General features: G+C 35.5%; 2 protein-coding genes across 2 annotated transcripts; one reads left to right on the top strand and one right to left on the bottom strand.

Annotated features, from left to right (window-relative positions):
• The first annotated feature begins 18,201 nt into the window (after positions 1-18,201).
• Positions 18,202-20,768, top strand: LOC113771095 (S-norcoclaurine synthase 1-like). The gene is made up of 4 exons (XM_027315716.1): positions 18,202-18,459; positions 18,642-18,886; positions 20,057-20,381; positions 20,523-20,768. Exons 1-4 carry the CDS (start codon positions 18,202-18,204, stop codon positions 20,766-20,768), a joined length of 1,074 nt encoding a protein of 357 aa, XP_027171517.1.
• A 2,370-nt stretch (positions 20,769-23,138) lies between these two features.
• LOC113771093 (probable S-adenosylmethionine-dependent methyltransferase At5g38780) lies at positions 23,139-24,492 on the bottom strand. Its single transcript, XM_027315715.1, has 3 exons — positions 24,406-24,492; positions 23,637-24,308; positions 23,139-23,540 (listed from the first exon to the last, which is right to left on the bottom strand). Exons 1-3 carry the CDS (start codon positions 24,490-24,492, stop codon positions 23,139-23,141), a joined length of 1,161 nt encoding a protein of 386 aa, XP_027171516.1.
• Between the last annotated feature and the right edge of the window lie 2,291 nt (positions 24,493-26,783).

Raw genomic sequence — 26,783 nt, 5'->3', positions numbered from 1 at the left:
AGTAGGTGAAGGTGCAACAAATGAAGGTGCAGCAACTGAACCTGTAACAGAAACTGGGGCAGCAACTGAAGCTGAAGCATGTGAAAATAGAGAAGGTGCAGCAACTGAACCTGTAACAGAAACTGGGGCAGCAACTGAAGCTGAAGCATGTGAAAATAGAGAAGGTGCAGCAACTGAAGCTGAAACAGAAGCTGGTCCTGAAACTGAAGCTGAACACAACCCACTATTGGATGATATTGTGGAAGGGGAATTAAATAGTGATCCAGATTCAGAAGATGAAGATGTTCCTGTGAGATACACTAGTTTCAATGCTAGCAGAGATGGAACAGATCCCCATTTTCATGTTGGACAAAAATTTGGAACCAAAAAACAGTTCAGAGATGCTCTCAGAAATTATGCAATTATAAGTGGAAGACCTGTATACATGTATACAAGTGACAAAACAAGAATGAGAGCTAAATGTGCAGATCCGTGTAAGTGGTACATTTATGCTAGCCACGTTCCTGCTTTGGGTACTGAAGACTTTGTAGTTAAAACAATTTACGATGTCCACACCAATTGCAGCCATGCTTGGAGAAACAAAAACATGACATCCAATTGGGTAGCAGACAAGTTTGAAGAGTCTGTTAGATCCAACATGAACATGCCTGTTAGGCAATTGTTACAGAGTATAGATGAGCAATATAGTTGCGAGATCACAAGAAACAAAGGTTACAAAGCACTTGCAATGGCTAAGGCTGCTATCAAAGGGTCAGCATCTCAGCAGTATATTGATGTTGGGAGGTATGCAGCAGAACTACAAAAAACTCACCCTGACACCACCATAGACATCAAGTATTCACCAAGAGCTGATCCTGAAAGTAATCCCAGATTCATGAGATTTTACTGCTGTTTGGGACCAATGAAAAAGGGATTTAGAGAGGGATGTAGGCCCCTTATTGCTCTTGATGGCTGTCACACTAAGGGGGCATATCCAGGGCAGTTGTTGATTGCTATTAGGGCAGATCCAAATAATGGTTGGTGGCCATTAGCTTGGGCAGTTGTTGAGAAGGAGGCTCGGGAACAATGGCTTTGGTTTTTGAGTTTACTGATTGGTGATCTAGAAATACCAGCAACTAGCAGTGAATACACTTTTATTTCAGACCAACAGAAGGTTAGGAGTACTGTTCTTTATCCTTATAGCATGCATTGTATAGGATAATTTTTGCAAGTGACTAAACTTAGAACTCTTTTATAGGGTCTTGATAGTGCACTGCTGGAGTTATTACCAGAAGCTGGCCATAGATATTGTGTACAACATATGTACAGAAATTTCAAGAAAAAGCACCCTGGTGAAGTGCTTAAAGAAAAATTCTGGAGCATTGCAGCAGCATCAACAGTGGAGTTCTATGAGGCAGCTTTGGAAGAGCTTAGAGCATATGACCAGCAAGCTCACGCGTGGGTCAAGAGAGCTGCACCACCTCATCACTGGTGTAAGGCTTTTTTTCCACTTCACGTGAAATCTGACATGCTGGTTAATAATTTATCAGAGACATTTAATTCTCATATATTAAATGCTAGAGAGTTGCCAGTGATTGGGATGGTTGAGTGGATTAGAGAATTCGTGATGGAAAGGATATCAAATAGAGTATGTTGGATGAGAAAATGTAGTGGTCCTGTGGGACCAGCAATAAAGGCTTTGATTGAGGAGAGGGAAAAGTTTTCTAGAAAGTGGAAGCCAATATCAAATGGGAAGGGGGGATATCAGGTTAGGGGACCTAAGGGGGAACAATTTGCTGTGTACTTAAGAGACAGAACCTGTACATGCAGGTTGTGGCAAATTAGTGGGCTCCCCTGCTGCCATGCAATTTCTGCCATTTTAAAGATTGGTAGGAACCCAAATGACTATGCCGATCAGTGTTATAGTAGAGATCTATTCTTTCAAATATATGAGAATGTACTATATCCAATTAGTGGAAAGTCTCTATGGCCTCAGAGTGATATTCCCATATTAGATCCTCCACTTGCATGTGTCCAACCTGGTAGGCCCAAGAAAGCAAGAAGAAAAGGTAGTTCTGAAAATAGAAGTGGTGTTCATGTGGGAACGAATAATGTGCAAAAATTTAAAAAGCATGTGATCATGCACTGTAGAAGATGTGGTCAGGCAGGCCACAATGCTGCTACCTGCAAAAGTGTTCCAGAAAATAATGGAGGTGAAGGCTGCAGTCAACCTGCTCCAACTCCTAAACATGCTAGAAAGTCAAAGGGCACCAACAATGGCTCAAGCACAACACATGGAGCTAATTCTCAGGAGCCTGATTTTGCTCATGTGGAAGTTCAAGGATATTCTTCAAGTTGTGTCAATTCTCAGCCACATGGAGCTGAAGAGCAAACTGCTTCCCATAATGACATTGGTTCACATGCTGAACGTAATGCACAAGCTGCCAGTAGTAGTACGAAAAAGCAGCAGATTAGAAAGACTAAGACACCTGTAGGTGCAAAAATTTATTTCTAATTTTATTTTTAATTTTACTATGGTAAATAGCTATTGTTAATATTTATTGTACTTGTGTACATGTGAGGAGAGTTAGGCCTGTCAATGATACCGACCAGTCTACTACAGCGGCCAACAAACAGTCTCTCCATTCAAAGAGAAAGCTGTCTGAAATTGACAAGATAAGGATCAACACCAACTATGAGTACTTGGGCAAAGAGCCTCCATTCAAGATTGGTAGATGGGCTGGAACATCAAGGAGCAGTAGAAGTAGAAGTGGAAGATCAGATTAAAGGACTTGTTTGCATAGCTTTTGTTTGGATGTATTCTATGTCTAGGACAATTCCAGATTATTTATATGTGAAACATAGCTAACTTTGTTGGCAGTTGTTTGGAATGACAGTGACAATTATCTCTTTTGTAAAGCAGCTGTTTGGAATGATAATGATAATTATCTCTTTTGTTGTATTTGGCTTTATGTTTTCTGCATTTGTGAGCTACTTTTCTTTTGCACCACCCATATGTTGGAACTAATACTTCAGTCTTTTATTCATAAATTACAATTTCAAACATCCATGGTGTAAACAACACCAACCAAAATGAGGTGTAATAAAAACACTACAATCTCAACAAAAACGAGCTGTGTATTAAAACATTGAGCAACACTGGTTTAGGATTTGAAGTACAACAATACTCTAGTAGCCATCAATTTGCAGCCTTCCAAACTTCTGTCCCTTGTTAGGCCCCCAAATCCACATTGATGCATTGACAATTGTCCAGGCCATAACAAAAAGAACAATAACCATTTTTTTCACTTTCTTTCTTCCAAGCTTCTCCTTCAGATTTTTTACTTTATCCTCCATTTTCTCAGCTTTCTTTTGCAACTTGAGAATTTGTTGCCGCAAAGTTTCATTCTCGGTTTCCACCCTATTTATTCTTCTTAAAAGACCGGATATGACTTGTTTCGAACGCTCACACATTTCTTCATCATACCAATTCCAATAACCACAGCCATCAACCTACAAAAAAATTATCCAAATTCTTTTTAGCCGATAAATGTCTAAACAATTAAACATTAACCTAATTTAACGAATTTCCTATATCTTCACACACTTACCTTGCCATTAGCACATTCAACATATCTCCTTGCCGGGTTCCTATCAGTCCATGAAGTCTTCAAATTGGTTTTACTGCCACAAGAGCAGGTCGGAGTTGTTTCCTTGCCTTTTCCTCTCATGAAGCTTCAACACATTCCCAGCAAATTGCAAGTCGGAGTTCTTTTCTTAGGTATTCCTCCAATGAAGCTTCAACACATTCCCAGCAAATTGCAACTTCGTATATTGTCCCTCCTACTCCATATTTGCAGAAGAAATCTATTACAGGATAAGGGTTTGCACTTCCTAATTGAACTTACGAGTTGTCTGACATTTGAGAGTGATTTATGGTGGAGAGTTTCAAGGAAAAGACTGTGCAGACGAATTTGCCCCTCAAAAAGTTGATTTCCGTCTCTCCTGACGGCACAAATACACGGAGTGACCAAAACGGTACAGATTTACTAGTTCAGTGACATTTCGCGCTAATAAAAAAGTTTAGTGACCAAAACCGGCACTTTGAAATAGTTTAGTGACATTTCGCGCAATTCGCTCTATAGGTTATAATGAGTCCTATTTTGAAAAAGAAACAAACACCACTAAAACCCTAATAAACAAAAGCTACGTTATTTGCTGGGACGATGTCTAGCAATGTTTGGTCATATGTCAGGCTCAATGATCATCACCCATCTTAGTAGCTCTGCAAGCTAAACAGAAACTAGAATATGATGAGCCTTATGACAGGTTCTGTCGGATGCTTGACTTGACTTGACTCAACTTCATTCATGACCTTTTTTCTTTCTCCACACAATTACAACCCTTATTCATAAAATTAATAAGAAGACTAATAAAAATACTACTAAAACAACTACTAAACATACTTCTATTAGCCACTTTATTTAGTTCTAATTAACTCTTGGGCAGCCCTAATGATACGAAACGATGGATTGAATAACCAAGGGTTCCTCAAATGGTATCAGACTCCCCCACTTAACAAGAACTCGCCCTTAAGTTCTATAGGTATTTCCAACACAAACACGAGATAGCAGGCCAACGATCCTCTCACTAATATTTTAGGGTCAAAATAACATCACTTGGTCACGAACACTTGAAAATCCTGAGAAGATCTCAAACCCAACAATTATGCCATCTTTCTTTGTTAGCACAAATTTGATGAGTTTTCCTTAGATGACATGGAACTCCACTTGCCTGATCTTGGTGCGAAAACTATTAATAGATAAAGACATTTCAAAAATAACTTTCTTACCAAAGCTAATATTTTCTTGGCTCTTGGAACCAATTGCCTCAATCGAGTCACCAGGTAATGGATTCGTTGAGGATGGATTTGCCAACGGATTTGCCCGTGGAATTGTTGGGGAGTAATCCACAAACAATCCGTCAATCTCCAAATCTTGAAACTCATCCAACCTCTCAGTCTTCATGATTATAAAATCAAACTTTGCCTGGGTTTCATCGGTAGGGGAAGATGAAAAAACTCTGCCTTAGCCTGCCTCTTCGCCGTTTGGTCCACATATGAACTCCTCAATCTCTTCTTCCTCGAACTTAAGCTTCACTATTTTAGGTCCAAATTTTACTACAACGGTGGATGTTGTAGTTGGATGGATTGGATGTTGATGTTCAATGATTCCAGATCAATAACTATCGTAGGCCTGATAACTATGAGAATTTGGAGAGACTGCACAAAGAATGGAGTTGTCACGAGCTAATCTCCTGTTTGTGCACCTATAATGTGAAAATCTCTTGTTGTGCTACGGGACCAACCTTTGTACCATCCCTAAAATCTCATCTAAGGCACCATCTATGCGATCAAAGCGATGATGGAGATCTCGCATCACCATAGACACATTAGTGGTCGTCACAGGAGAAGCCTGCTCTGATACCACTTGATGCGGTAGCGGAAGCGTAGGAAATGAAGGGGTTTCACGAACGCCCTTCAAACGGAATTGTGACATGAATGATACCCAACCTTGAATCACAGATTCATGAAAATGAGAGAAACTCTCACATTTGGTAAAAACTAACCAATGATATATTTATTTAGGAGTAAAAGTTTGATGTTTACAAAAGCTCTAACTATGCCTATTTATAGGCTACAATGAGTCCTACTCTAAAAGGAAACAAATACCACTAATAAAGAAAAGCTATGTTATTTGTTGGCACAATGTCTGGTGATGTTTAGTCATATGTCGGGCTCAATGATTACCACCCATCTTAGTAGCTCTGCATGCTAAACAGAAACCAGAATATGACGAGCCTTATGATGGGTTCTCTGTTGGGTGCTTGACTTGGCTTGACTCGCTTCATTCACGACCTTTCTTCTTTCTCCACACAATTACAACCCTTATTCATAAAATTAATAAGAAGACTAATAAAAATACTACTAAAACAACTACTAAACATACTACGACTACCCACTTTATTTACTTCTAATTAACTCTTGGGCAATCCTAATGATACGTGGATTGAAGAACCAAGGGTTTCTCAAATTGTATCAGCCGAGACCTACCTCATAATTCGTCTACTTTCACCTCATATATAGATAATAATTCAATCTTATTTGTTTACTCTCTTTTATAGCCCCACCTCATAAATAGACCGCAATCCAATTGTCTACTCTTATAACCAATTACTTATGGATACTCTCTTGTATAGCTGAGATCTACCTCATATATAGATCGTAATCCAATTTTATTTATCTACTTTCTTGTATAGCCCCACCTCATACATGTACCCACCTCATATCATGGTTAAAACCCACCTCATATATATACCGTAATCCAATCTAATTCGTCTGCTCTCTTGTATAGCCGAGGCGCACCTCATAAATTAATTCATGTAAGTGATTGGATACTTTCTTAAATAGTCGAGTCCCACCTCATATATAGACTGTAATCCAATCTCATTCGTATACTCTCTTGTATAGCCCCACCTCATATAAAGATCGTAATTCAATTTCATTCGTCTACACTTCAGTATACCCCCACCTCATACATAGACCCACCTTATATTCGTCTACTCTCATAACCAATTACTCATCACCAAGACCCACTCATATATAGACCACAATTCAATCCCATTCATCTACTTTCTTGTATAGCCTCACCTTATATTTGTCTACTCTCATAACCAATTACTCATGGCCAAGATCTACCTCATATATAGACCCACCTCAAATATAGACTGTAATCCAATCTCGTTCGTCTACTCTCTTGTATAGCCGAGACCCAATCTCATTCATCTACTCTCTTGTATAACCGAGACCCAATCTCATTTATCTTATATAGTTGAGACCTAGTATATAGACTGTAATCCAATCTCATTTGTGTACTAATTACTATATGATAATCTCAGTCATTGACTCTCTTGTATAATTGAGATCTAATATATAGACCGTAATCCAATCTCATTCGTGCACCAACTATAGGAGAATCTCATTCGTCAACTTTCTTGTATAGCTGAGACCCAATATATAGACCGTAATCTAATCCAATTGCATTCGTCTACTAACTATAGGAGTTTTTGGCTAGCCAGTTAAAAGGAGACCTAATATCATTTATCTTGTGTCGCCAAGACCCAATATATAGATCGTAATCCAATCTTATTTGTTTACTATCTATAGGAGTTTTTGGCTAGCCAATTACTTTTAACTGTAATCCACATGTTCAATATATGCTTAATCCAAGCTCTTGATAATCCATTATCTGCAACATTATCTATCAATTAATACTACTATTGTATTTCTTTTGACGTGGGAACATGATTACAGTCCCTAAAGTTAACGCAAATAAGGAACTAACCAACTAATGTGTGCTTGAGAGAGTAACTGCCTGCTAACCAATGCAATCCTTCTTCCTGCCATTGTTGGAGTTGGGTAGATTTTCTTGTGCATTCTGCTTTTCTTTTCCTTTGCCATTGTTTCTTCAGTTTATTTTCCTCTCCCTCGATTGTTTTCTGAGTGTTTTGTGAGATCTCTGTGTGTGGTTTTCATGGCTGCCTCGCTCAAGCTGGGATCTGTTGGTGATGTTGTTCCTAAGAAAATTCAATGGGTTGATATCAGAAATGGGCAGTGGTTAGCTACAATCCTAAATGCACAAGAGATGGGTGAATTTTCATCCATTGCTGAAGCTCACAAAATAAGGAAGAATTGTTCAGACAAAGGAGAGACCAGTGGATTGAAGCAGGGATTTTCACAAGCGTCATGGCCTGAGGCCATCAAGTCAAAGGGTGCTTATAGAGAGATGAACCTCTCTTTTGTTTGTCCAAAAAAAATCCTAGGGAAGCCCATTCCACAAGTGAAGTTGAATTTTGATGATGTGGCTGAGGGCTTGAATAGATGGAAGCATGCTGTGGTTGGTTTTATTATTGGTAATTCTCCTCCTTTCTCTGTAATTCAGAAGTTTGTGGAAACAAAATGGAAAGACATGGGTAAAATTGAAGTCCTATCTGTTAAACATGCAGTTTATATGTCTAATTTTGCTGTTGAAAGCAGTAAGAATGTAGTTATGGAACAGTCTGCTTGGCCATGGGGTAGAAAAATGCTTTTCTTAAAACCTTGGAGTCCAGAAGTTGATCTGCAAAAGGATGACTCCTAAATTATCCTTGTTTGGATTAGATTCCCTGGTTTGAAGTTGCATTATTACTTCTCTGGTTCCCTTAGCAAACTAGCTAGTTTTGTGGCTAGGCCATTGTATACAAATCAGTTCACTACATCACAAACAAGGGTTGCATGTGCTCATGCATATGTAGAACGAGATATTAATGCTTTGAGACCTTCTATCATTCCATTTGTCAATGAATTCGGCGAGGAAGATAATAAGCCAGTTGAGTATTGATAGGTGTCGAAATTATTCAACAATAAATTTCTATTCATGAAAATATATAATTGACTATAATGATAAGTAGGGTCATCTCCATAGGGATTAGGGAAAATTTGTTTTCTTCCAAGTGAGAATTAAATGGGGCTTTGGAAAATTAAAATAAATAATCACCGTAAATAAAAACAACCAAACGGAAGAGAGTTAAAATTAAATCAATAATAAGCAAGTTCTAGCCAAGGAGAAACTTCAGAAGTGGTTCATACAATTGTTTATCGATGCAATAATTATTTTATATATTCATTAACAAACAGGTTATAATTGCCAAACAGGTGATGATAATCAACTTTTTCTTACCGTGTCGATAGTTAAAGTATGCCCGTTAACTATTTCTCTAACCAAGAAATAACCCTAGGTATGCCTGTAGGATTTAATTTCTTAGTTGCATTAAAAACTAGAAAAGCCCTGTTCTAATCAATAAACACGCTACGAGGGTTTATTTAAATTAGATCATATGTTTCTCTAACATGAAACCAATCATGCTAGTTATCACTAATTTAACACAATTTAACAATTACAAATTTAGCTGTCTTAACGGGAATAGATTGTTAGCTTGAATTAAATATAGGGCCCTTGATATTCAAATAACAAAGTAACTATGAGAAACTAAATCAGAAAATATACAAATAGTAACGAATAAAAGAATAGATAAAAACAATTCGATCTCACAGTTGTAATTGAACCAAATCCTTTATTATCCTTGTTTAGAATAAGAAAATTAGTTGCTCTTCATTGGGAACAATCCATGCAAATTCCTTGATAAAAGTTGAAAACACCATTCGTCAATGAGAAACCAAAAGAAAAAAGAAGAAAGGCTCGTTGTTGCTTTGGTGCCAAGACCAATAGCCAATTTTCCCCGAAACAAAAGACGTCTCTCTTCTCCTACTTTGTTGCTACTCATCAATTGTTAAAAAGGAAAATTAAAATCCTACTCCTTATAGGAAAAGAGTATCTATTTCCTAACTAACCACCGATACCTATTAATAAGGACTAACGTCTGCATCCTTTTGCCAACATACAATTAGAAGTTGAATTGGAATAGATAACTTCTTTGTCGGCTAGAATCCCGCTTCTTCGGACTTGGGTACCTAACTCAGGCACACCCACATGGAACAGGCTAAGAGTCTTCTGCTGAAAATATCTTTTCATTTAATCCTTTTTCACTCTTTTTCATTCCAAATTCCTACAATCAACATCAATTGCCAAATATGGGTATAATCAATCCAATAATGCAATGTTTGGCCAAAGTAACAAAAAAATATTAGCAATTTCATTAACCAATATACATTCTATCAAGTATGAATGGATCCTAGCCAGTTCTGCCCACTGTTAAGTGTTTTGGGTATACTTCAAATAAATGTCCATGTCACTCTTGGATGGTTAATAAATGGATTCCCAAAGTTTAGCAAGAAAAATTGCCTACCCAACTAGAACAAGTGCAATATGAGGTTTAACAATTTGTTGTGGATGAAGTGATGCAGGTGATAGAGGATGTAGAGGACTCTGATGGTGTTATGGGTGATAATACTGAATCCAATAGTTTGTTGAAACCTATGTCTCAGTAGTGCAAGAATGATTGTGAAATAATTTCTACTAATTATCAGTGCATAACTCTACCTATTAGTTGTAGCATTGTGATTGATCTACCCATTGAGAATAGATTCTCATCCCTAACAACTACAATGGAGGTGCAAACTAGTGAGATACCTAAAACTACTAGAGTGCAAAACAGAGGCATAGAGGTAAAGGGAAGAATATCCTTCAATTATTATGAAAATTGTCTTCTGGAACATAAGAGGTCTTAATAGACTTATTAAACAATTAGTTATAAAAAAGTTGGTGTCTGATTTGCATATAGATATTGTAGGAGTAGTTGAAAATAAAGTGAAAATGCAGAACATAGATAGTGTTCTGAATACTTGGTTTCCTGGATAGAGATACATTTGTAATGCTACTACTGCAATTATTGCTAGAGTGTTATTTTGCCGGAATGAGATGAATGTGCATTGTTAGCCCCTTGTATTGTATCAACAGGCCATTTCTTGTTTGGTTCAAACTATAAAGTATAAGGATCCTTTTGTAATAACCATAGTGTATGGTATGAACAAACTAGAGAATAGAAAGCCTTTATGGCAGCATTTGCTTGAAGTTAAACAACAAATTGGAGAGAATCGTTGGATTATTACGGGAGATTTTAATACTATTAGACATATGGAGCAAAGGTGTGGTAGTTTTGATTATGATTTTAATGCAATAAATGATTTAATAATTACATTGAAGCGTTGGTTGTTGTAGAATTTCCTAGTAAAGGAGTGTATTACACCTGGTGCAATCTTAGAGATAATGGGGTGAGGATTTATAATAAGACTGGCAAGTTGTTGGTAAATGATCAGTAGTTTTCTTCTGTTCCAGTTGTGGAAGTTGAATTTTTACCTCCCAGCGTATCAAATCATTCCCGCATTGATGTGAACTTTGGAGCTAAATGTTTCAAATTTCATAGTTTTTGGTTGAAGCATGATCAGTATAGCAATATTCTGGAGGAGTAATGGTCTACCCAGATTCAGGGAAATCCTATTAAGAAAGCATGTAAAAAGCTAACATATATGAAGATGGCCCTAAAAGCATTGAAGAAGGAGTACTATAGTTCTATCAGTGCTAAGAGTTACAAAGAAAAAGTTACAATTGGACTATATGCAAATTGCTTTGCAGACTGACCCTCTGAACTCTGATTGAATTTGGAAGGGAGTATGTTGCATTGGTACTTGCAAAAAAAAATTCTTCTAAGACAAATCAAGAGTTCAATGGTTGAATATAGGAGATCGAAATACAAATTTCTTTCACATAAAAGGTCAAGGCCATATGGCTAAGAATAGGATTGTGTCCTTGTGTACAGATTCAGGAGAAAGTGTGGACGACTATGAGAAAGTCAAGGAAATTGCTATGCAATATTATCAAACGCTATTTAGTAAGGTTGAATCCTTTACTTTAGAAAAAGCTGAAGACTGAACCAAGTACTTCTACCATCTATCTATGAAGAGCACAAATTGATGTTACATGCTCTAGTAATTGAAATTGAAATTAAGAAGGTTATTTTTGAGATGAAGAATTGTAAGGCTCTTAGTCTTGATGGGTTTACTGTGGAATTTTTTAGAGGTGGTTGGGAGATTTTAGGGCAGGATGTCATTGATGCATCGAAATATTGTTTTGACCAGAATTATATGTATTTTCCTCTAAATAGTACTTCTGTCACTGTAATACCAAAGATCAAGGATGTTGCTTTTATGAAAGACTTTATGCCTATTTCCTGCTACAACACCCTGTATAAATGCCTATCTACTGTATTAGCTGCTCGGTTGACACAAGTGCTACCAAGTGTAATTTGTATAACATAAAATGCTTTTGTAAATGGCAAATAGATTGCTGATAGCATTCTTCTGATGCATGAACTTGTAAGGGGATATCATAGAAAGGGGGGAAATCCAAGGGCAGTGGTGAAAGTTGATTTAATGAAAGCCTATGACACAGTTGAGTGCCATGCTGTCTATGGGTTGTCCTTAAAAGTTTGTGCATTGGATAGTAAGTGTGTTACTACTGCACAATTTTCTATCAATAATATGAATGGGGCTTTGGTTGGTTTCTTTCATAGTGAAAGAGGATTGACGCAAGGAGACCCTATCTCCTCATACTTATTCCTAATTACTATGGAAGTATTTTTTGGATTGCTGAAGTTGTGCATTGCTGAGAGAGGATTTGATTTTCATCCTCATTTCTTAGATTTGTAATTTTCCCATATTGCATTTGCAGATAATTTGTTTTAAAATCTATAGCTACTGAGCATTCTTTTTTTATGGTCAAGGACACTGTTGTCAAATTTGGAAGTTTATCTGGTTTGATGCCTAATCTTCATAAGAGTATTGTATGTGTAGCTAGTGTGAGTGATGAAGTGGGACAATAGCTGTGTAACATATTGGAGATGCCAAGTGATGAACTACCAGTTAAATACTTATGTCTACCTCTTATTTCAACAAAACTCAACTACAAGCATTGCCAACCTGTTTTTATAAAGATTCAGCACAAGATACAAAGTTAGACAGGAAAACATCTTACCTATAGAGGTTGGTTGCAGCTAATCTTATCTATTCTTAGTGGTATTTGCCTCTATTGGACTAGTGTTTTTATACTACCTAAAGCAATACTCAAAAGGCTTGATAGCATGTTACCCTTATTTCTATAGTCTGGTGAAATTAAATCACACTATGCAGCAAAAGTAAAGTGGGAAGATGTCTACAAACTAGAGAAGAATGGTGGACTAGGAGTGCAAAACATAGCCAATTGGAACAAGTGTTTAAACTTTAAGCTCATATGGAATCTAAGTAAAAAAAAAAAAAGATACTTTATGGGTTAGATGGCTATATTCTATGATCCTGAAAGGGCATAGTCTATGGGAAGTAAAAACTACTATTGGTTGTTCATGGTGTTGGAGAAAGTTACAACTTAGGCATCTTGCTCAGCCATGAATTAAAATATGCATTGGTGATGGTAAGAGCAATTTTTTTCTGGTTTGATAATTGACATGCACTTGGGCCTTTGTATTTAAGATATCCTGAATCTTAATAGAAGAATTTAGGGTTGTTTGTTACCTCTAAAGTAAGTGATTCGGTAAAGGATGGAAGGTGGTCCTGGCCTAAAGGAAGGAAGTTTAATGCAAGAGTGCAGGACTTTCAAGAGTCTACTCCTAATTCTATGTTGCAGCAAATGAATAGAGAGGATCTTATGAAGTGGACCGCATGTGGTTCAGGTGTCTATTCTAGTAAATCTGCTTTGAAGAAACTTTATCAGGCCGATAGTAAAGTGAAATGGCATTCCTTAGTTTGGGAAAAAGGTTTTGTTCCTGAGTATGCATTTATTCTGTGGTTGATGTTACAACAAACATTGATAACTAAAGATAGACTTATCAAGTGGGGTGTGACTAATATACTTCCTAGATGTGTGTTGCGTGATCAAGGGGTTGAATCTGTTAGACATCTATTTTTTCAAGTGTTCCTTCTCCAGGTGCATGTGGGATAAAGTGCAAAGATTGTGCTTGCTACATAGGGGATGTTTCCCTTGAGAACAAGAAGTAGATTGGTGGTGTCACTATGGTAGTTCATACTTCTTTGCTACTAAGATTAGAAGGCTATCTCTAGCTGTCACTGTTTGATGTCTTTGGTAGGAGAGGAATAGAAGGATTTTTCAACATGTAGCTACAAGTACTAGATAAGTCCTTACAACTATCACTGGAGTGGTCCAAATGGTGGTTGTTTCGTGGCCTAAAGCTCCACAAACTCAAGAGAATGGCAGCTGATGATTGAATGGGGGTTGTCTATGGAGTATCTGATGTAATAGTTGCAGTAATAGCTATAGAGAGACAAATTTGTGTATAGTGTTGATCACTAAAGCATCTTAGATGTAGGAGGAGTTTTTTTTCCTTCTTGTACAGCAGGATTGCATATCAATAAAATAGTTTATTTTTGCCTATAGAAAAAATCAATAGTTGCAAGTCAAAGAAGACTTGACAAACTAATCTATATCTCCTTATCAAACTGTAAAAATGTTTCCATTGGAATATATTTGGATGGCCTTCTGCTTCAAATGACAACATTGGTGTGAGATATGCATCATGATTGAGTAGCATAAGCCATCAAGGTAGGAGTTCATTTTTTATCAGACTATTTAGAAGAACAGTGCCATATTGAGCTGTTGTAGGTTCCTGATAAAGTTATATTGAGCTGTTGTAGATTATTTTACTATGGTTATAATTTTGGGCATGCCTCGCACTTCTGCGAGCTGTACAACTATTTATACTTCTAGTACATAACTTTATTTGAACTATAATTGCATAAATTATTGCAGTACTTCTAAACATATGTTTGAAATGGTTTTAGTTAAAAATTATGATTAAAATAACTAGTGAAGGTTAAGTATGAATATTAGATGCTTTTATGAATTTTAAAAAAAAAATTAGGTAGGGCTAAATCCGCAACTTCTAAATCTAAATCCACACCCTTATAACCAAATTCACCAACAAAACCCATAGCATTTATGAGGCTTGGGAGAAAAATTTTCAATAAAAAATTAGCCTTTTTTTATGATGAAAAGAGATGGTGTTAATTTGGATTTAAAATTTACATCCTTATGAATGGTCCTAAAATTTCTGACATTTTTTTTAATTCACTTTGATGGCATTTATTTTTGCCTCTTATTTGGTGGTGAGAATGTTTTTATCTCTTTTTATCATGTAAGAGGATAGAAGAGAATTTTTTTAAAAAAATTGTGTTAAGAAAATATTTTTACCTTTTTGGGATATTGCACTTCAAAGTTGACAAATGAAGTATAATTTTAGAAAAAACTAGTGGATCAATAATTTAGATGATGGTATCAAATAATTTCAATTAATTAAAATTTGTAATTAATTTTTTAAACATTTCTTGTTGCATAAAAGACAAGTTTTTGCATTGAAAAAAGTTTCTATTGAACTCTTATGGGCTTTATTGTCATCTAATCTAGGGGTGTGGATTTAGACTAAGGGGATATGAATTTAGAATCATTTGAAAGAATTTAGTTTTTCTTTTGTGTCTCCCGTTCATATTAGAACCTAATTTCCAATGATAAGTGATTAATTATTATAACGTTCATGTAAGTGAGTAACATTATTGCATATTCTAAATAATTTTATACAATAAATATTTCATTTCAAACTTAATTGATAATCTATTAAAATGTAAACAGAAAGAAAGAAATAAAATATATGTTAGATTATTACATACAGTATATTTTGCTCAAAATTTAAAGAGATATTTAATTGAGTGTTTAACAATTAATATAAGTGAAAGAAAGGGGAAAAGTCATGATCAATTAATTATTCATAGCGCAAAATGATAAGCAAATGAAGTATGCCCAATTTGAGACCAATTATAAATCCAAAAGAGAAGAAAGACATGAGAAATAGTAGCATAAACAAATAAAATAAAGAAAATGAAAAAGAAGTTTAATTAGAATTCGTAACACACGTCTAAAATAACTTTGATCTAATTCATCTTTTGCATAGTTGTCATGAATCCAATGATGATAGTGTATACACCGTCAGTGTAAGAAAGATTAATCCATACTTAAAACTTAAGAAACTATAATAATTCAAACTCTAAATCATAGTTATTAAACCCGGCCCGGGGAGGAACCCGGTAAAAGAAGTGGATCAACAGGTTACTGGTTCAACCAGTGGGTGAGTGGTCCAACCGGTGGGTCACTAAATATACTTAAATATTATAATTCATAATTATTAATATGGTTGAAATTATAATAAACTATGTCATAGTATATACTCAGTTAGTCCAATTTATTATAAAATCATTAATTCTTATACGAATTAACAAAATCTAAATTTAATTAGTAATCCACCAAATTTCAAGTATAAAATTTTATCTAAGTATAGTTATCTAGTTTATTTACGAATTTTAAGTGCAAAAAGTTATTAAAAATAATATTTGTCTTTAAAATGAATTGTGTAATATGCTATTTTTTAAATCCATTCATAACTTATAGAATTTGGGGAATAATAAAATTTTATTAAAAGATTCTAAACAAATTTTGTTTTGAAGAAATAAAATAAGAATAAAGGTCTAATATATAATGTAGAAGGGCAAAACAAGCACCAAATAACTTGTTGGTTCAGTGTTGAGCGCACTTCATTCTTGTGGCTGAGATTCGATTCTCCATTGCAACATCTTCTAAAAATTTTTAACGCAACAACCGGGTTCTTACAAAACCGTCCTGTTCAACCGAGTTGACCGGTTGAACCGCTGGTTCTTTGACAAGTCAACGGATTTCTTTCACAAACGATCCAATTAACAACCCAACCTGGTTTCATGACCGGTTCACTGGATTGACAGGTTGAACTGTCGGGTCGGGGCGGGTTTAATAACTATGCTCTAAATAGTGGGGACAAAAATGCAAAGTCAAAACTGTTGGCTAAGGTAAATTGATTTTGACCATGAGAATTAGTGAATTATTATCTATTGTCCTAAATTTGAAAAACGGAGAAATTTTGGTGACCAAATTTATTTTGATCAAAACATTAGGACCACTTTGGCACATGAGCCAAACATTAGAACAATGAACTGAACTTCTCACAATAAAGATAGAGTAAATCTTATATACACTGACAGTGTATACACTATCACCGTTTGATTCATGACATATGTGCAAAAGTTGAATTTCAAATTCAAATTTTGCATAGTTATTATTCATCCAACATTGACAGTATATACACTGTCAGTATAGGAAAAATTAATCCATAAAGATATTCATTTCAAGTTTACAGTTTGATATGCATTTTAGGTAATATTGACTTTTTCTGTGATTTATGTCAAGAGGAAAGGGTGCAAACATCATTTCCTATTGTGATCAAATATATAATAATAACCAATAGGTGGAATCTAATAATCATAGCTTCAAAACTCTGGCGAATCCATTAACTATAGGTGGTAAACAAACTTATTTAGTTAAATTTATTCATACCTGTTTATGAATAGTTGGACATGGGTAATATTAACTATCTTAATATTACCTTATATTTAGAAAATTTTGTTAAATACATTTGTTATGTTTGCTGTCCACCTCATCATTGTTATTTGATTTTTGTATTAAAAAAATTAAGTACTGCAATGTTCATGGATAACTATCAACTATTCTTGCATTGTTATATTGGTATTGGACTCTATCAACTATTCTTGGTAGTCCACTTAATAAGTGAAAGGGATGACTATGAATTGTAAAATGGCCGTGTATGCTGAATTATTGGACTAATGAACGAATTAATTGTGTCATATGCTGCTGAGGGTAATTCTTCTATTGGTTTGGATACGAAAACTAGAAATGAAATCACATGACAATATGTTAATTCTTACGTCTCTTTGAAGAATTTGGTTAAAGTTTGATGAAAATAAAATTCAAATATCCACCCTAATGCTTGATAAAATGTCAATCGACTAGTCTTCAGAAATTCCAATGATTAGCATGGCAAAGCTTGCAAAGCAAAACTTCATAGGCTTGTAAAGATTGTTGTGAGGTAATGTGTTCTTTTCTCAATTTTCATCCGGCCTGAATAATGATTGATGGAATTTCAACCAATAAATCGTTAGAGATTCCAATGAATATTGACAAAATCCGAATGACAGAACTTCGTTAGGCATGTAAATTAGCAAGGCTTCCAAGGCAGTGCATCTATTCTCAATTATCAAATCCACAGAAGCGCAATCTCCCAGAAAAAAAAAAAGAGTTGCTTTCTCCATCTAGTTGGTTTTGGTCTTAAATTGGTTGCATGTTCAAAGAGTCAGAGGTTGTTAGTGGCTTATAAATTGTCCTTTTAGTCACTGTCACAGCATCGGCCAAAACAAAAAATAAATAAAAAAAATAGAATAGTAAGTATCACAAGAGGTTGGATTGGAATCTGATACATCATCGAGCAGGTAATAGAGAATCATGAGGTTTCCAACATTAAAAAGTCATGGGACATTGAATTGGGTACAGAGAGACGCACACATAATAGTTTTTTACTTACTAAAATGAGACGATTTCAAGTATAAGAATCGGAAAGGGGACATAGTTTAGAGTCCAAAATAGAAGTATAGAATTAAGCCAAAGATCGAACAAACAACAAAAGCACTAGAAGAGTCGTGATTGACATCTGGGACATTATTGATCAATGGGAACTGAGGTAGCCAAAAATGGACCTGACCTTGGTTCTCTTCCTGTGGAGAATGTGCAAGAACTAGCTTCTAATTGCTCCAAAGAAATCCCACATCGATACATCCGGCCTGAAATGATCCTTGATGAAATTTCGACCGATGAGTCTTCACAGGTTCCAGTGATTGATATGGAGAATCTTGCAACTAGTCATTCAGAATACCAAAATGAGATGGCAAAACTTCATCAGGCTTGTAAAGAGTTTGGTTTCTTTCAGGTAAATTCAAGAAAATTCTGTATACTACCTTATCAGTTTAAGTTCATCACAGACTTTTGCCTGGGACAATTTCCTTGTATGAAAGTTTTCAATTTCCTCGTTTACAATAACTGTAATACATAGATATTGAGATTAATTTCCCTTGCAAATTAATTATCGATCCATGACTAATCCTGCAACAGTTAGTCAACCATGGCGCCTCAATGGTAATCGAGAAAATGAAGGTGGTGACAGAGGATTTCTTCAAGCTGCCATTAGAGCAGAAAATGGCCTGTGCACAAGTACCAAACCATATTGAAGGCTATGGTCAAACATTTGTTGTATCAGAGGATCAAAAGCTTGACTGGGGGGACATGCTCTTCCTCTTTCCATTGCCAGTTTCTCAAAGAAACATGAGATTCTGGCCTAATTCTCCAACATCTTTTAGGTAAACCATGAATAGTACACATTATCACAATTGTTTCCCACATCTGCAGCAAAATTATCTTACTTTATTATTGGCCGAGGAGGCCTTGGTCTTGTGATTAAGATTGAATATCAAAGAATTAGAGGTCATGGGTTGAATTTTCTTTCTTTGCCCTCGATTTTTAAACTCAACCCCATCCCCACCACCAAAAAACAAAAAACTCTATAATCAGCCTCCTAATCAATCTTGATGGCTAGTCTGTTTGTCAAGGTCCTTTCTGCTTTGATAGTCTCCCATAATTCATGGGAATTTATCCTCTATGTGTGCACAATTATGTTGGTTTTGGGCTAAAATAATCAAATAAGTAACAATAATTTCTGCAATTAAATTCAACTAGGAAATTAACAAAAATTCTCATACTTCAATATTGTATAAAAAAATGCAAATATTTTGTACCAGTAATGTTTGTTTGGCATTGGTTGAGGCATGAATTAGGTAGCTCTCTTTAAAAGCTGTACCTCTACGAAGTATCTTCCGATATAATAGATCTCAGTATGTAACCTCCAGAATACAGCAGTACAGTCTTTTCCACTATAGTCCACTCTAATCTACACCAATGGAATAACATAGAAATCTATCCAAATACTGTACTTTGCCCCATATAATACTCTAGTAACACATTTATCTAATGTATTATATTTGCAGTAGTAAAAAAATAATACAAGAAACACTTTATAGGGGATAGACGTAGAAATATAGTATATACAATAGAAGCAAGTAATCTATTGCTAGAACTTCTATTTATAGGTTTGAAAAATAAGAGTTATTTATAGGTTTGAAAAATAAGAGTTATAAATAGGTAAATTAAAATTAGACATCATACAAATTTCAGTTACAAGACATAGTGATTTAGTTTAACTGTGTAATGGTTAAATTCACATTCATATTATGACCGTTATAGCCGTTACCCATTTATGTAACTTAAAAACTCAAATAATTCACTTTTTTAATATTTGTATTCTTTATCAAAATACCCCCACAATATAAAACAGAAGACTCTTTTTTCTTTACTATGAAGCATTTTTTGCTTCCATTACAAAGCCACAAGGCACTTTTGAAGTGACAAAAAGCCAACAAGTTGTATGCAAAACTTTCATCACAATGCTAACTGCAATTTTCTGATTACATCAGATCAACCTTGGATGAATACTCACTTCAAATTCACAAGGTTTGCATGAGCCTCTTCAAACTTATCGAGGCGAATCTTGGGCTGGAGCCAGGCAAACTATGCAGCATCTATCAAGATGGCATACAAGGAATAAGAATGAATTACTATCCACCCTGCAGACAAGCAGACAAAGTTTTCGGCGCCTCTCCCCACTCCGATGGAACAGGACTGACCTTATTAGTTCAAGTCAATGATGTTCAAGGCCTGCAAATCAAGAAAAGCAATACATGGGTGCCTATTAAACCCATTCCTGGAGCAATTATAGTCAACATTGGTGATATGATGGAGGTACCTAACCACAAAAAGATAATAACTCAATATATGAATAGATAAAGACAGAACAACTGGGAAAAAAAAGTTGAGTGCTCCTGAAGAACATCTATAACTTGCTTTTCAGTTCATGTTGCTTTTATATTTGGTGGAATGCAGATAATGAGTAATGGAGAATATAGAAGCATAGAGCATAGAGCTGTTGTGGATTTCCAGAAAGAAAGGTTGTCAATTGCTGCATTCCACAACGCAAATTTGACAGCAAAAATCGGTCCTCTACCGGAGCTTGTCAAAGAAAATGGAGCACAATACAAGACAATAGGATTGCTGGAGTTTTTCGGACTGATTCCAAGCTCCAAACTTGATAGCAAAAGCCCACTGGATCGCATGAGAATAGACAACTGAAAGAATTAGTTGAAGGTTTTGTTTCACTTACAATATTATTGTGCCTTTTTTATCTTCATGACAATAAAAAAATATATATCAATTGGGCCATTAGATGTAGTGGCTCATAAATTGTCCCTTTGGCACGAGCCAATACAAAAAATGGAAGTTTCAACAAATGGAAGCAGTTTTCCTTTTAACGTGTACCCCAAAGTTTGAAGATTCTATCGTTTCACATGAATTTTTATTTATTTTAAGCAACTATAGTAAAAGTTGATTGACGTGGAAAGAAAGATATTACACAAAGAAAGGCAGACCCTGTGCAATGTTGTTGTATGTTAGAAAAGGAAGCTTCAAGACAAAATTAAGTTGTAATAACCCGGATGTTAAGCTGCTGACCAAGTAATATTTTTAGTGAAAAGTAACGGGTTCAAAACGCTTAATAACAAATTATTGGTAACATCTAACATGTACTATCTGTCAATCAATACTCCAGAATTATTCACTCTTTACTACTAGAACTCTCAAATTGATCATTATCTTCTCTCTTTATCTCTATATTGTAGGTATTTCTACTCTTCTTACTATCATTTTATCTATGCTTGTAACTTTCAAAATTGCAACGTTGTCATTTTCACACGAGGCATGACGCTCGGTCTGTTATATAATCTGTATTTATCTATTAAATTCTACAAAACAAAGACAAGATAGAGGATTCCCCAAACTTAACCAATAATAATATCAGAAACCAGCCGGCTTGACTAAAATATGTCCTTCTAGATGACGATATCGTTTTTTCAGAGTTTAATTGACTGCCCAAAACAATTAGGGTTCAAGCTACAGCCAATGCAATTTAACTCGTTGATTGTCTAAAAAAAAAAAAACTCGTTGATTAAAAATTTTAATTTTTTTTTGGCAAAATAGGTTTGAGTTATTTAGGCACGTCAATGCAAGTCGCAACCGATATCAAATGCTAATTGGCCTCTACAGTCGGTCTCAAAGGAGAATTTGTACTACATAGTGGCATTAATAAGGAACTAGATATCAATTACTGTAAGGAATACAACAAAAATTATGATAAACTATTTAAGTCTTTGCAAAAGAATGCAACAATTACACTAGTAGTACAAAATCATTCCACTTTTTTTTTCTTCCAACAATGTCTTAATTAAGAAAAGTTATGAGCAACCCTTTTGCATTTACCATCTTTGTGACAGTATATTTTGACATTCCAAATAACAAAACAGTGATTTTTGTATGTTGGTGCTTAGATGCTGTTGGCACGTGCTGATCTATGATAGTATGCTAAATTGATCTATAATTTAAATCAATTCTCCCTTTTGTTGATTCTTGACCTCATTGGTCTTCGAATTTGTTTCATTTCTTGGTTAGAAGGGGACAATCTTTACGAGTGCTCGACCACAAATTTCTTGGGAAAGCAAGCTCGGAGGATTCTTACTACTCCAAGGCCCCTTCTTCATTGTGTACTTATAGCGAAGTATTTTTCTTTTACTGACTTCCTTCAAGCAATGCTAGGTTGTTGTCCTTCCTTTACATGGAGAGGGATTCTTGAAGGTCGGAAAGTTTTGAATATTGGTTGCAGATTGAGAGTAGGATCAGGTGATTCTATTTGTATCTAGCATGAGCATTGGCTCCTCAGACCAAGATCTTCTTGTATCTGCTCTCTCCCTCGAGGGTTAGACAGACAAGCTTGTGTCGCTAAACTTATCAATCATGATCTTCATAGTACGTACAAATATGAAAATTCAAGAGAACCCAAGAAACATAAAAGGGTTAACAATCCAAAGACCCAAATAGCCGCCTAACTAGCTCTTTTGATTTGGTGCTTGATCCAAAAACCTCTCTTAAATTGGAGTATGGACTCTTCAAAACTCTCTTGTACTGGTGCCTTGACATGCTTAAATTTACTTAAACTCGACATATTTATAACTACCAAGGAGAGGGGCGTGCTTCTTTGTAGAACGCCCAATATAAGATACAAAAACAAACTCAACAACAATAATGGTTCGAGGGCTAAAAAAATGGCTAGTAAAATCCAAGAAGCATTGCCTCTTTGTTTTTCAGCAGTCTCTTGATGCCTTCTTTAATAAATTTCTCGCATTTAATTTTAAGTTTTATTAAATCTTTCCCAAAAAAAAGCTAATTTTATTGTGAGTTAAGACAAGTCCATACAACTACTGATCAGTAATATAAAGGTTTTGTTTGGATAGTAATTACGAGCCAAAATATTTTCCTGAAATTCTCAAAACACGTTTTCTCGCCACTTTATCATTCTTCTGACAATCTGTTCGTCTTACATACACTACGTTACAACTAATACCCCTCTTGAAGTAATCTGCAATCCAATAACTCTCATTGTTTCTGCACCATCTACACAAGACCCAGCTTTGTCAATTGATCATATGGAATTTCTTCTGAATAAGTAACTTTTATTTTCCGCTTGAGAAAGACAACGTAGCTTGCGTCTTTAATGTACCTCTCATCAGATAGGATAGGATTCTCGATGTATTTTTGTCTATGACGTTCGAACAAGATATCAATTACTCCTTCACCAAAATGTTTCTCGACGAGTTCCCCAAGGACAGCTCTCATGTGAAGGATACAGACATCAACGTCAAGCTGTACCCCTTTTTTTGCGCTTGAAGAATCTAGCTTCTCTATTTTCTTAATCTCAAACAATCCGTTCACCTCAATCAGTGTTTTCAGCTCAGATGGCGATGGATAATAAAAAGGCAAGTTAAACGAATCCACCATTTCTTGAGCAATCATCCCCTGCAAGGATATGATGGTGTCAACTTTAAAGTATGTAACTATTAAAAGATGAAAAAACTGATTTTGTGAAATTTGATGTAATTGGACCACTTTTACCATTTTGGCCAGGTCCAGGAAACAGGATCCCAGAACGTTAAGATTTTCCCCTATGCTGGACTCACACATCTGGACATCATCAGGGAGTCCATCTGCTACAAGCATCATCAATCCTCCTGGAACAAGCTCTTGTGCTCTGGCTCTCAGGAAAGAATCAATGTCTTTTCCAAACTGAGTTGAATATGCATCTTTAACTTCTTTAGCAGCTCCACTATAACAAATTCTGCCCTTGTTCCAAGCAGGGGAGTTTTTATCCATCACTTCTACTGGGATCTTGGAGAGCCAGTGAAGCGCGGTGGAGCAATGTGCAAAGTGTAGTGTAGAACTAGGAAGTAGGCGCCCATAAAAAGAACCCGGAACTCCAGATGCAAAGTACCGCCCTGTAGCTGGAAGATTTCTGAAGAGAGTATTGAAATCATTATTGACATGGTCGTTGAAGAAGACATGGAATTCTGGCATCTGTGTTTCCACCGGTAGGGATTTGTATTTGTTTTCAACAGCTTCAATGATGTTATGCACTGCACGGAACGTGTTAGGACCAACAGAACACCCAAAATCTGCAACTCGAAAAGAGCTATTGCCAGGATTAAAAGAGTACAGATGGTTTCCAGGATCAAGATGTTGATCAATCAGTTCATTCATCATTTGCTTAGCTGAATCCAGTGATTCTTTCTGCATCATGTTAAACATTTACACATTATGTTCCTCACTTTTTGGTATCCAAGAGAATTAAGCAAGTAAATTTGACTGTGGCATAGTAGATTATTACCTGGTAATTGGAATTTCTAGCGTAGCTATGTGGACCGTCACCACCAACCATGGGGTATGTGGAGCAGTCTAATACCTCTTGAGCCATATCCGTGCTTCTGTTGATCAGCCTGAAGCCTAATGGTGGTTGTTTAATTTCTGAGAAGTGACAATTTCTTTATCAGGATTTAGTCAAAGAATTAAGAACTTAGCGTTTTCTTATACTGTTTGCAGGCATTCCAACACGACGAACGGATATCATTTCTTTTTTGTGCATGTATAATAACAAATAAAAAGGAAAAAGGGATAATTTCGGAAACCTCCCCTAAGGTTTCTCATAATATCACTCAACTCCCCTATGACTTTTAAAATCTCACTTATCTCCCCTATCAGCTTGATAAAATCAAATGTCCCTATCAAAAGTCACAAATTTACAAAATTATCCTTGCACTCTTAATAACTATTTAATCAAAAAACTAAAAAAAAAATGAGTATTTTTAAAGAACCAAAAAAATATAGAAAACAAAATAACTAAATTACAATCTAATATTGGTCCATATTTCTTTGTGTCAAGGTGATAGTGGGACAGCAAAAGACATGGATAAATTAAAATCTAGTTATAGTCAACTAGTTAGAAGGATTTTGGTAAGTAATTAACATCTTGAAAATTTTTGTTGAATAGATACAAGTCAAGAAAATTTTTTTAGGAAATATGTTTTAATGCATAATGTAATTTAAATTTTCATTAAATAATTCTTCTTGATATCCCCAAACGGACTTGTTTTTCAGATTCAAAATGCTACAGTGGTGTTTTTGAAAAACAAACCCAAAAACAGCTAATCCAAACGGAGCGATTGTTTTAACTCCTAAACTAATCCCACAGCATTGCTCTATCCCCTAAACTTTTTCCACTGCCCTTCATTCCATCACTGCTAATACCTAAAATTAACAAAAGTCCTTAAAAATGATCTATACATATATATATATATATATATATATATATTGTTCAGGGACTTATTTCAGTCAATATATAGTTGAGGGGTCCGAAAAAAGTGAATAGTTTAGAAGTCGTGCGGATTGTTTCCTCTTGGTACATTCATGATTATATTTAGGCAGATCAATTCGCACCTCAATTTTATCCTCTTTCCAAGATAACATTTTTTTCAAAAAAAAAAAAAAAATTTTTGTCACAAAGTAGCCCCGCAAGCCCAACTCGTCACATTCTCACCATGATTAAACCCCTTCCCTTGTGGATGGCACCACTGCCCTTTGTAGCTCCGAAGGGTTCTTCCCACCGTGATTTCTCCAGTTGAATCCAATTCTAACCCGCCCCCAATGAGCAGCGCAAACACCTACCAAGATGTATCATGGCCGCACCCAAAGATTGATTGAACGTTTAACATGATTTTACAGGACAAAATAACTAAAAAAAACATGTTTAGTTGTTTAAAATGGCTTAAGTTTTTTTTTTCTTTCTCAATGGTAAAGTTGGTTTTCCTTAATTCAAAATTGAAGTTATATTTTCACTTGCAAGACTACGAGTTTTGCTTTCTTTTTCCTACCCCATCATGAACCTTGCTATTGATACTTTCAAAGAGTTTAATGTCGATCATTTTGCATGTATTTCAAGAATCTAGGAGAGAAAATGCGGGAGGATCCGGACAAGAGCAGGGTCCCCAAGACGTAGCTCAACTGATAGGAATAATAGCTAAGAATTGTAAAACTCTGGTTCGACATTCAAACTATCCTCTCACACTTTTTCCTAATAAGGTTTGCAGTGTCTCTCTAAAAAAAAAAAATTTTTTTTTTTTTTTGTTGATTGCATGTGTTAACTTTTGGATAGCTCAGGCCTTATTAGAGCCCAAGCTCCACTGAACAGGATCAATTCGTAGGCCCAAGTTCTTCACTACTAAGTTAAAACCAATTCAAGTTTCTCTCTTCACTCTTAGCCCGTTGACCCGTTGTAATTCACCTCACTACTCTATACCCAAAGGCCCAAAACCACCAGTAGTTCAACGGGGATGAAAATTTCAGCTCCACTTCCAGGCACCACTGACCTATTTAACAAATAATTACTCCCAATAATGTATTGATGGATTGGTTTGGTTAGCATGATTTGTTAAAAAAAAAATTCTAATATTATTTAATTTAAATTATAATTACAATTTTCAACCTTTTTTTTTATCTCACAAACACAAAATCATAAAATGTGCTACAGTATTTTATTCTAAATAACTTTTTCCAAATAATCTCCTATCCAAACTCTAAATTATTAATCCAAAACTCCACAATCAATAGGAAATTTCAGTGCCCAGCTACACATTCACCCTAGGAATTGCAGTTTCAGAAAAGAAATAATCTTACCTTATGTTGCATTTTTGGACTCTTTTGAAGTAAGTT

The sequence above is a fragment of the Coffea eugenioides genome, chromosome 5, assembly GCF_003713205.1.
Source record: "Coffea eugenioides isolate CCC68of chromosome 5, Ceug_1.0, whole genome shotgun sequence".
NCBI lineage: Eukaryota > Viridiplantae > Streptophyta > Magnoliopsida > Gentianales > Rubiaceae > Coffea > Coffea eugenioides.
This window is presented reverse-complemented; position numbering and strand designations above follow the sequence as displayed.